The following is a 12,523-nucleotide window of genomic DNA, read 5'->3' as shown; positions in this document are numbered from 1 at the left end:
GTATTTTAGACTGCTCTTCATTGCATTTTGCCTGCCTTTGGACTTAGTTATTCCATCCTCTCTGAACTGCAATTACTATACTTGACTTTATTGTTTTCTGCAAATTTGACCAATTTTCCTGGAAGTTCTCCCTTCAACTCTTTCAAAAAAAGTATCACTCTTGTGACACAGTGATAATATGTGTACTTCTGAGCCACAAGTCCCATCTGATCCAGAAGTGTGCCATAACACATCTGAACAGGCTAATTTAAAAAAATCTTAACAAGTCGTGCTCCCAACACTTAAGTCCAGGGCATCTTAATCTGAGATGAATAAAATCTTGTTGTTTTTATATTCTTCAGTCAATTTCTTAATCCCAAATGCATTGAGTTTAATTAAAACTTTTTGTGTGGAACTTCATCAAATAACTTTTGGACATCGAGGTACATGATCACAATATGCATCGCTATTGAAGCAGATTGTTACTTCCACAAAGAATTGAACAATCTTGGTCCAAAATGATCTCCCCAACGGAATGCTATTTTGCTATTCCTTAGATTACTCTTCCATACAACTTCCTGAAATATTCTTCTGGTAGTCAATTCTGTTATTTATCATGGAATTGATTTAAATCTCATGAATCAGCAGTTGCTTGTCTCTGTTTAGGAGCCTTTTGGAATACAGATACTGAATTAGCCAGATTAAAACCTACCAGTGTATCCTTATTCTTAGGAAAAATAATCCCTCCCTTGAGATGGATTTGTCTAAAAGTACCACCTTATTACTATTCAGGTCCTGAATGTCTTCTCTCTTGTTTTGGAGGGGGAGCAGATTGTTCTTGTCTTCCCTTGAGAATATTAGTGAAGTTAATCTTTCAGGATATTTATTATCTTGTCTTCATCCTATATTTTAAGTCCGTTTGCATTTTACAATGTCCACCCTTCATCTATGCAATAATCCTATTATAGTGGTCCAATTACCACCATTTAAACTGTCCATATTTAAAACAGACAATCTTTTAAATTGGCCATTTACCACAAACATATTTCCATTTGTATAATAGTCCATTCCTAGTAAAGCATACTTAAATATGCTGAATTTAACGTGCAGGCAGGTGTTAAGTGAGTAGATTGCACCTTGCAACTGCTTATAGTTAATCACCTCTAACTAGTTGACAAGCAGAATATTGGAAATTTGAAATAAAAACAGAAAATGCTGAAAACGTAGCAAGTTCAGAGCATTTCATCAACTTCCACTTGAAATGTTAATTCTGCTTTGCATTTTAGGACCTGCTAAATATTTCCAGCTTTTTCTGTTTTTATTAACTCTCATTGGTGTTGGTTTACCACTTGCACTACTCAACAGCAACAGACATATTCAAGAAGTGCATAGCAGCACCTTCTTAAGATCTAAATGGGCAATGTAGCTTGCAGAGGATCTTCCATCTGCACTCTAAATATGACTGCTAGAGTCTGAACTGGCTTACATTTTGCATCATACAATTTTACAGTTAGCATTGATATTTCTTTAAATTTTAGATCAAAAATAAAACTTGTGTCACATGCAACATGTTAATTATTTTATGATCAGCGTTACACAGCATTCTTACAGTTTCATTTCCTGTATGCAAATGTTAGGTCATCTGAGCATTGTCTCTGATGCCATCCAATGCACATTGAGCTATGAAAACATCTTGCATTACATTAATGCACATTGACTCCAAATGTGTTCCCAATTTATTCAATTACTCAATTTATTTAATTGAATAAAAGATTGTTTTATATCATTTACATTTCCCCAAAAGAAAATGTGAGTGGAGCTGTTTGTCTGGAGTGTATACCCCTGGAATTAACTTGGATTTTTTTCACTTTTGATTTTTACTTAGAGTAACGTCATTGAAGCTTACCTCTTCCTCAGCATTGATTTCCTTTATATTTTAGATGTTTATGAAATATAGGATAGAATCACTTCCTTTTCTGACTTTTCATGCCTTTTTAAAAACTTGAAACGATTGATATTTCTTCCTTTGGTTTAAGCCATTTATCTCCTATTCCTAACACACCGTTGCTTCCCTGTGTTCCAAAAGCCTCCAGTTCTATTGTATGATTTTCGTCTATTTTCCCTTCAGGCCCAATGTTAATTATTTGCACCTCAAATGGTGGCCATTGCTTTTAGTTAGGTAGGCCCTAATCTCTGAAATTCCCTCTGGAAACCACTTCCTCTTTCTACCGCACTAATACTTCCAGTGTTCTGGAAATTGTAGCTCTTTAATCAAGCTTTTAGTCATCTAATAATAACACCATAGCTGTCTCAGTTTCAGATTTTAATAATAAGCCTGCGAGTTGCCTTGTAACATTTTATTATTTTAAAGGCACTTATTATATACAAGTTGTTGCATTTAGTTTTACAGTGTTAGCCCATTCTTGAACGATACTTGCAGATCCACAGTATCCAGGCCCATCCAGTGACTTTGAAATTTATAATCCATCCTGTTTATGATCTAGGTTTTATACCTGTCACTCCCATTGCAGGCATCCTCACGTACCATCTCTACTCCCACCGAGTGCCTCCCTACTCCTCCACTGTGCCCACTTCTAACCCCTTTGCTTACTCTTTATTCTACATAGTCATTACTACACAGAAACAGGCCACTCAGCCATTCAAGTCGATACCAACCCCCTGTAGAGCAATCCTGTTAGTCCCTGCTTTATCCCAATAGGTCAATAAGTGTATTTCTCTCAAGTATCAAGCAAATTTTATTTTGAAAGTATTTAATTGAATCTATTTCCAGTAGCCACAGGCAGCGTATCTTCCAGAATCAACACATCTTACACCATATCGCATATGCTCACAATTGTTTTTTTTTCAAGGATTTCTTTTGAGCACTTTCTTTTGTTGATTTTTGCAAGCTAAATTTTGTTTTTTAGGGACTTTTTAAAATTTTCACAAACACATTAGCTGCAGCTGTCATGTTGGGATATTGCCTTCTGTATTTGTATTGATGCATTTGGACTTCCAAAGGAACACTATTAGAAGAATTAATCAATATCTTCAATAATTACCAACCTCATTCAACTTATACCCACAAAACAAGGAAAGCATTTAGTTCCTGGGTGCTACAGCATTTAAACTGGCACAGGACATCAAGCATAAGCTAGCATTTCAATTTAAGATAACTATTACTCATTTCTACCCAAAGAAAGCATTCACCAAAACCCACTTTCTGGAGAATGGTAAGGTCACAGGTAATAAGTCTCCATTACAAATTCACTTTAACTAGACTGTTACTACCGTTTTTAAAATGTTTCTCAGATCTAAATTTAACAATTGATACAGTGTTTGTTATAATAATACCCACTACAATTTTCCCCATGGAGTAACTCCTGGAAATATGCAGCATTAAGCCAGAGGTATCACATGCATTTGCAAGTAAATCATCACCTCATTGACTTCAACTATTTCAAACTCTTAGATAGCTATGTATTCCTTTATTGATGATAGGTTTACAGCTGTTATCTTTGCAGACTCCCCCTCTTCTTCAGCCATCATCTCTCTCACCAACTTATGGCCTGACGTGGCCCATCTCCCCAAGCTCCTTGCAGCTTCCACACTTCCCCTTATCCCCGCACCCCCCCTCCCCACCCCACCATCTCCCCCAGTTTCTTTTGCAGTTCTCATGTCTCCCTCTTCCCCCAGATGCACCTTATGGCCTTCCTCTTCTCCCAACTCCTCCTCAGACAGACTCTTTGTGTCCCCTCTTGACATCAGCAAAAAACAAGAGCAGCAGTGGTCTGTCATTCCCCCTGTCAGCTTCAGCAAATAGCAGCTATCTTCTGTCTCTGGCCTTCAGCTGCTCAATCCTGGATCTTCATCCCTCATTGCCAGATGATACTGTCCTGCTCCCAGACCTGCCTCCTTTCTCATCAGTTATTCTGTGTACTGTCAAGCATTGTCTACTTACAAGGAATAATACCATGTCTGTGAGGTATTGGAAGATGGTTATAAGAAATGGTTGCATATTCCAGTTATCAAGCAGTTTTTTTCTCCCAAGAAGAGGGGCGTAAGTGGTGAGGAATACTAAGATTAATTTGACATTTGAACCATAGGAAACCCACAGTGATTCAGAGGTAAGACGAATGTTCCAACATCACACTGTACTATTGTGAACCTGAATTTTCTTAAAAAAAGGTTGTGACAATTCAATAAAAAGTAGTGCAATCTCTTTAGCACATGGATGACTGCACTGAAAAATAATAATACAACTTGCCTTGCATTTAATAAAATACTTTTTACCGTTAGAGACTGTGATGGATGTTTCTAATGTGTGAAACTGACTTGTAGCTTGGCATTTCTTTAGTTCTGGCAAGCAATGATGCAGCAAAGAAGAATTTTCTGTCAAAATGTGGAAAGATGTACCATGCAATATGTTGAATTCAGGTTTACATCAGCAGGACACAATTGTGACTTCTTTTGTTAATTGGACAAAACTCCTTAAAATTGTCACTTCTTTTTTCTTTTGTTCACCTTTTGATCGCTTTTTGTGATATGATTCCATAAATGGTAGTTCTCCACTGATATGTTCCCCCATGACTATTTTGTATGCATTGGCCCATGCAGTGTGTGTGGATTGAAAATTTACCAGAAGCTATCATAGCCAAGAATGTCCTAATATAATGTTTACACATGCATAACTATCAGCATGTCAGCAATGACAAATAGAATCCTGGCAGCTTTTCTCCATCTGTACTTCGGGATGATGACAACTCAAGTACCATTAAAACCTGCAGTTAATTCCAAAGCTTGAAGCTCCATTTCCTACAGTGAGAAAAATCAGGTCCTTCAAGTAAAATTGACTTAATGATGATGCCAATTTCAAAAACATTGATTTGCATATACCACAAACGATGATATGGGAAGCCAACATCAGTATCAGCTGTGTCTCAAATCTCTTCATTTCGAAGTTTCAGAATGACTTCATGCAGCATAGTCGAGAATGGAACCATCAAAAATAAATTGATGAATAGATTATTGCAGTAGAGTGACAACACTTAAGAATTAAAACAAGGGGCACTTTGACCATGGAACTGTGGGATAGGATTGCACTGTGAGAGAGGAGGTAGTGCTGGTGACAGAATTGGGTAGAGGACCAGATGAGACCATTTGGAAGAAACACTGTGGTGTTTTTGAGATTAGGGGAGGAAACTGAATGAGAGCAGAGGTAAGCTGATTTGTGTGACGAGGAGGTGGGGTGGGATGTGACTTTGTCTTTAACGGAAGACTGGAAAACGTTTGTGTTGACCTTTGAAACAAACTGGGAATGAATATCATGGGATTGAAGATTCCAATAGATGTTTCTTGCAGAGAGCTATCAGTGTGTCTGGGAAACATCAAGTTAATACATTACACAGAGTAGCATGTTTTCTGCTATGTGTCATGCTTCAAATGATCCCGGGCTAAGATGAAGTCAGAGACATTTATTTCCTCGAGTCACATGCTTTGATACAGTGATGGTATCATTAGTATGTCTCTTAAAGATAAATTGACTTACTGACAGGGAGCTATAACAGAACAGATTGAGAAAGGGACTTTTAATAATAATTCACCTATTAAAAAAACTTTCTAGTTTGGCTCTCTTGAGGTACTTCTTTCCATCTGAAAGTGCAGTGCAGCTATAAATGAAACAAAGATGTACAGTCTGCAGCTAGAGGAGATTCCAGGTAAAATAACTTCATGGAGCCCAGTATACTGTCACCAAGTCATGATTCATTTACACATGCATAGTACATGACACTGACCCAGTTAGCTCTGAGACAGCTCCTAGAGTGAGCAAAACCCCTAACACTCTTGTTTATGTATATCAGCCCAAATTCCTTAATGGGCAGGTTAACAGCCCCAATCAGGAAACTCATTCCATGAAGTCCATCTAGCTCACCTCATTCTATTACAATATAATTACTACATCAACCAAATCACTGCTCAAGAAAATCAGCAAAAGTACAGAACAAATGTCAGTCCAAAAGAGTTAACTTGGGACATAGGCCAGCAGCTAAGTTACAGAATGATCCTGTAAAACCACATGGTGTTTGGTCAGACTGGTGGTGACGACTACCTCTTCTTTAAACCTGACAGAAATTTCTGTTTATTGTTTTCAAATCCTGAAGAAAAAAATCCACTTAAACCTCTTGTTCTGATTTAACTCATTGAATGGATCATTCTTTTAATTATTTGTTTTGGCGGTGCATCACATGATAAAATAACTGGCTAATGTTTCCTGTTCAGACTCAGGTACATAGGGATATATTTATTTATGTTTGTAAAGCTTTACAAATTAATTTCAGTCATGACAGTGTCCTACAATAATAATGTGATCATTTTCTTTTTAAACTTTGGAAACAGCCAAATATATCCTGCAGATTAAACTGCACCACACCAAAGGTTAACTCCAGAAGAAGGAGCATTATTGTGATTCATAGCTTCCAGGTTAAAATGATAGTTCAAATAATGACCAACTGATATTATGAAATTATAAATTTCTGCAAAAACAGCATGATATTTCATCAAACTGGGAATCCTCACCCTGAAGAAACAATGCACATCTAACTGATTTGAATTTTCAATATACAGTTAAATATGGTTCAAAACCACAACACCAATCTCATTTCATTTATAAATAATGATGAATACAATGGTAAATATCAGGCCTTTTGAGTAAAAAAAATGGTTTTTGACTTCTCAGAAGAATGTTCAATAGTTTTTTTTAAACTTGTTTACTTGTCAGTATCCAGCCCAGTGACACAAATATCACCTTGATGGTATGATCATCCAAATATGTGAGATGTCACTGTAACATGAAATTGCATGCTTATTCTCCCATTCTAAACAAAAACAGAGTTCACCAAAGTTTCGGACACAAATTTTCTTTTAAATTATGTGCATAGAAGCTTCTTAATTATTGGATGTGAACAAAGTCAGAATAGTCTAAGTTTCACCATTAGCTATTCCTTCTCTTTCACCATCTCCCTGTTACTACCCCACACCCTTGATGAAAATTAATGGTTTGTTAGAGCTGATTGGTAGAACAGTGAAGATAAAAATTCTGGAACATTTCAAGAAACAATTAGATCTTTTGATGGGGTTGTAAGTCCTTCCTGGATATATGGTTTAGAGCAGCCTTCATGGTTTTGCTCTATTGCTACCTACCACATGTATGTTGCAATCTTGTGAACATTAACACAATCATGATGCCCAACTAGTCAGAAGTAAATTGCTCATCATGTTCTCAATAATCATTATATATGATACTGTGTCCTTTTTTTAAATGTAATAATATAATTGACCCAATACAGTCTATAATCCTCACAAACACAAACATGGAAGATAGGAGGAGTAGGCCATTTGACCCTTGAGTGTCCTTCACAATTCAATATAATCATGGCTGATCACCAAGCTCATATCCTTATTCTATCTGACACACACATCTCTTGATGCCTTTGTCCACAAGAAAGATATAGACCACCTTGAAACACACATTTTGGCCTCAATAATTTTCCATGGCACTGAATTCCAGAAGCATTTGCAACTGAAGAAAACAAATGTGGATATTTACTTTGCGAGTTATCATATCTTAAAGATGTCTCTTTGCTTTTCAGCTAGCAAATTACTTCGATATGTCATAATATCTGTTGCACAGGTAAAACCAACAGCTAGCCAATTCCAACAGTGTCCGTATAGAACTCAATGTGATAAATGGACAGTTGGTGGTTTATTTTTAATAGTTGCTATTTGGTTGCTGAAGTATATCAGCCAGGACATCAGGCAACCAAAAGTATCATTGAAACTTTATGAAATAAAAGCTGAAAGAATTGTGGATGCTATAACTATTCTGAGGAAGGGTCACTGGACTCGACACATTTACTCTAATTTCTCTTCACAGATGCTCCCCAGTATTGGAGTCAGCCAAATTCTGGCAGCCAATTCTAGTATGATTATTGAACTCAGTCTTCTGACACTTATTTACATTTATACATGCAAACTTCACATTAATACAGGAATCTCCTGCATATTACATGGTAGACATAATTTCTGCATTGTCTTCATGTATAAACATATGCTTACACCAGTTCATTGTACTGAAATAAAACTGTTTTTGTCCATGACTTTTAATTGCTATTCACTGTTCCTATCTTGGTTAAGCTGGTGTTAACATCATAGAATAGTCACAGCACAGAGTGCTAATTTTGCCAGTTGTATCCACAATAGGTCTCAAGAAGAACAGCCCATCCAGCACCACAACCCCATCTTTTTGCCATAGCTTCCACAGCATTTTTTTTACAGTCCAAAGTGTGAAATTGTCTTCAGAGGTCTTGATTGAGTCTACCTACTCTCAGGCTGTGCATCCCACATACAAAGCACACACTGTGTGAAAACATTTCTCCTTTTGTCACTGTTGTTTGTTTTGCCAATCACCTTAAATCAATAGCCTATATTTATTTGTCCTTCTGTCAAAGAAACCAATATTTTTCAAACTCCTCATGATTTTGGAAATCTCTATCAAATCTCCTCTTTATCTGCTCTTCTACAAAGAGAATAACTCCAACTGTTGTAAACTATCCTCACAGCTGAATTTCAGTCCTGAATTATTCTTATGAATGCCTTATACACCTTTCCTCATGTCCTCACATTCTTTACTGAAGTGGAATGTCCAGAATTGGACACAATCTTCCAGTTGAGACAGAACCATGGCTTGATATACTAATTTGCTATTCTGTGTTTATTTAAACCATGCTATGGGGACAACAGGGAGAGTATACTTCTTTAAAGCCAAATGTTGATTATAATGTTGTTTACGTATGTGAATATTGGTGTTCACCTCACCTTCAAGAGGCTGAAATGAAATTTTATCAGAGTTGGAGCAGGAGAAGGAAAAAAAATCCTTATTCCAGATATGTAAGCATTCAACACAATTTGTTTTATGAAGAGAACATTGGCATTATAAGTAAGACAAGATTTCCTTCCACAGCAGAATATTTTGGAATAATGCCATTTTATTTCAAGAAACACAACACTGTTTTAGACAGTATTTTGAGGGATTTCACTTGAGATGATTGTTACTATCTTGTTTAGATGGGGAGGGAAGAAATGACAAGGCTTGCATCTTGTAAATGTGCCTGGACTTGCAGAGCTGCTACCATTGATTCAATGAACAAATCAAACCTACTCTATCAACTGTGAACAAATGTGAAAGTCACTTATTTTGGATCACACATTTTAGAGATATCATCTGGCATTAATTTTGACCCAGACTCAAGACTCTTAGAGTTGTACAGCATGGAAACAAACCCTCCAGTCCAACACGTCCATGCCAGCCAGTTATCCTAAATTAATCTAGTGTCATTTGCCAGCATTTGGCCTATATCCCTCTGAAGCCTTCCTATTCATATATCCATCTAGATGCTTTTTACATATTGAAATTGTACCAACCTGCACCACTTCCACTGGCAGCTCATTCCATGCATGCACCACCATCTGTGTGAAAAAGTTGCCCCTTAGGACCCTTTTAAAGTATTTCCCTTCTCAGTTCAAACCTATGCCCTCTCATTTTTGACTCCCCCAGCCTAGGGAAAAGACCTTATCCATTCACCCTATCCATGCCCCTCATGATTTTATAAACCTCTGCAAGGTCACCTCTCAGACTCTGATGCACCTGGTAAAATAACCCTAGCCTGTTCAGCTTCTTCCTATAGCTCAAACCCTCCATCCCTGGCCACATTGTTGTATGTTATGCAACAATACTTTTTTGGTCAGCAATTTAACGCATTCTGCAAATTATTTCAGCTGGGAATGCACAGAACTATAAACGTTCAGTACAGTATTTCAACTGACACTTTAATTATACACAATGAGAAATTTCCAAAATAATCTAACTCCAATTTTAGCATTGATTCCTATGGGAGCAGATAATTTGCTTAAAGTAATTTCATATATAGTTGTGATTCTAGAGAATGTAACTAGAATGTTAAGTGAAGATATCTGCCTTGCTGTTGAATGACCTTTTACAGCATAACACATCAATGATTCTGTTAAATGGGTGATCCCTGATTTTAAAGCATCATCCTCTTCAAGACTCATGCACAATAGGAAACATATTTTCCACATTCACCTTGTTAAGACCATTGTATTATACACTTTAATTTAGCCACCTCTCATGTTCTTAAACTGCAGAGGAAACAAGCTTCTACCTGACTCACCTATCCTCGTAAGACAAACCAGGTATTCAGTCTCAGATGAGGAGAAATTTCTTCACTGAGAATGTCGTGAACCTGCAGAATTCTCTACCATGGAAAGCTGTGGAGACAAAGTGAATATTTTTTAAGAAAGAATGAGATTTCTAAAAGCTAAGGGTATCAAAGGATATGAGGAGAGAGCAGAGGTATAGTGTTGAAATAGAGGATCAGCCATAATCATATTGAATGACAGTCCAGGCTCAAGGGGTCAAAAGGCTGACTCCTGCTTCTATCTTCTATGTTTCTGTTTCTTTCCAGTCCTCATGATTTATCAATTTTAGCTGAGGCAGCCTATCAAGTTTCTTTGATAGAAAGTGGCTGTGCTTGTTTTGCTGCCCAATCGACTAAGAATATGTGTTCTGTTTGTACCAGTTGTAAAAGAGCAATTAAGCTACTCAATTAAAAGGAAGTATCCCACGTCTGTGTTCTTGCAGGTCTGTGTCCACCAGCTTTGAGTTTAGGAAACACATGATTACATTTTCTTTGTCGTGATCAAAGTTTAAAAATGTATTATAAACTGTCCTGCTTTAAACGAGTTGTTCATCACAGAGACAAATTATAGGGACTTAATGGATGATCAGCAATCAATTTCCATCTAAAGTTGACATTCGCCAGTTCTCATTTGTATTTTGTGCAGCAGATTTGACAATGTTCATTACTTGTCATGACTTCCAAAGATGGTTAAACCTTTAACTACAAGTAATTATGGATTGTTATCAAACACCATGGAAGTCATTACTACTGTTCAGTAATCTGTTTACTGATTGAAGTATTTGACAAATTAGCTCAGAAGCCATGGTCCAGTTCCACCATTCTCTACCATCAAGGGTCGCATTAAGATTCATATTTTCTTGCCGCCTGCAGTGATTTTAAGTTGCTGAGAACACGCCAATTATACTGTAAGTAGAACTATGGTAATGCTTGTTACATTTTTGTCATTTTCAATAACTTGTTTTTGCATAAGGGTGTGCCAGTTCAACTTTAATTGGCCAATGCTGATGTTGGAAGTAGAAATATGCTATTATTTAGCTTTTGTTGCACCTCAATGAGCCACTTTATGTTTATCATTGTTTAAACGCTGTAAATATTTGGAACTTATGGATGATGCACGGCCATCAGATGTATAAATATGATAAACATTCCAAATGTTTTGTGTCTCAGAAAATTAAAGTCATGGGATCTGTCACTTGAAATGGCCAAGTGAGCTTGGTGTCAAGGTCAATTCGAATTCACTTGACTTCCTATTATGCCTGTTGATTGTAATCTTTCTCATTCTTGTCTTTGCAGGAGCTGCTAATTGTACGATTAGATACAATTAGCAGTCTCTTCAGGGAAAGCAATTAACTTCCTCTCTTAACTTGGTCTTAGTTCAAACTCTAAACAAACCATAAAATATTGAAGTGAAAACAAGATCTGAAAAACAACAAGTGCTGAAAGAGTCGGCAGTTCCGGCAACATCAGTGGAGAAGGAAATAGAGGCAATATTTCACATGGCCTTTCATGACCTGAAACATTGGAAAAAAAATTTCAGTCTCCTTGAAGTCAACAGGAGTGGGGCAGAGCAGAGATGTGCAGCTGCTTGTGAGATGTGACTAAGGCTTACAGATGATCTTTGAGTTGAACTAGAAATGAAGAAATACAAGTGTGCAGTGACTTTAACTATGACTAACAGCAGCTGGCAACTCAGACAAGCAAGGGCCACTGACATCAGATCACAGACATCAGTAATCATCTACTTGCAGTCTCTCAGTCTCCTGCGATATTTGCTATTAGTCTTCTCTGGGTTACTCCAACTTCTGGATAAAGCCTGTGGTGTCTGGTCTCCATGTTCTTCCTGTCCCTCTTTCCTCTTCTATGCTATCTGCTGTTAAGACTGTCCTTCCTGTGGAAAATGTTGTTCCTCAATTGCCGGAACTGCCGACTATTTCAGCACTTGCTGTTTCTCAGACCTTGTTTTCACTTCAATATTTTATGGTTTGTTTAGAGTTTGATCTAAGACCAAGTTAAGTTACTCATGCTCTCTTCACCAAAGCTGATCAGGACTTTCATTTTACTACAGTTAACATCGTACAGGGACAGACAGCATTGAGCTTTGCCACCATTACTGGATTCCTCAGTGCAGGACACATCAATTGTGCTCAAATGATCATCAAAGTAAGGAGTTAGCCAGTCAGATCCATCAACAGAAAGGGCTCCCATTCTCTCCAAGTTCAACTGAGTTGCAACCACATCAATGGATTCCTTCATTTATGTTCTAGTTT

The 12,523-nt window shown here is 37.2% G+C and overlaps 1 protein-coding gene across 3 annotated transcripts in view; it reads left to right on the top strand.

Annotated features, from left to right (window-relative positions):
* The window catches only part of tenm1 (teneurin transmembrane protein 1), an 833,960-nt gene that overhangs the window by 139,785 nt on the left and 681,652 nt on the right, over window positions 1-12,523 (top strand). The window contains exon 3 of one of the 3 annotated variants that reach the window (XM_060832117.1): window positions 12,453-12,470. The exons of the other annotated variants lie outside the window; for them this stretch is intronic. Coding sequence (XP_060688100.1) covers window positions 12,453-12,470 — 18 coding nt within the window. The remainder of the gene's footprint in view (window positions 1-12,452; window positions 12,471-12,523) is intronic. 3 annotated transcript variants of the gene reach the window in all.

Source organism: Hemiscyllium ocellatum, chromosome 11 (assembly GCF_020745735.1).
Source record: "Hemiscyllium ocellatum isolate sHemOce1 chromosome 11, sHemOce1.pat.X.cur, whole genome shotgun sequence".
NCBI lineage: Eukaryota > Metazoa > Chordata > Chondrichthyes > Orectolobiformes > Hemiscylliidae > Hemiscyllium > Hemiscyllium ocellatum.
Note: the sequence above shows the minus strand (reverse complement) of the source record. Positions and strands in the feature narration are given on the sequence as shown.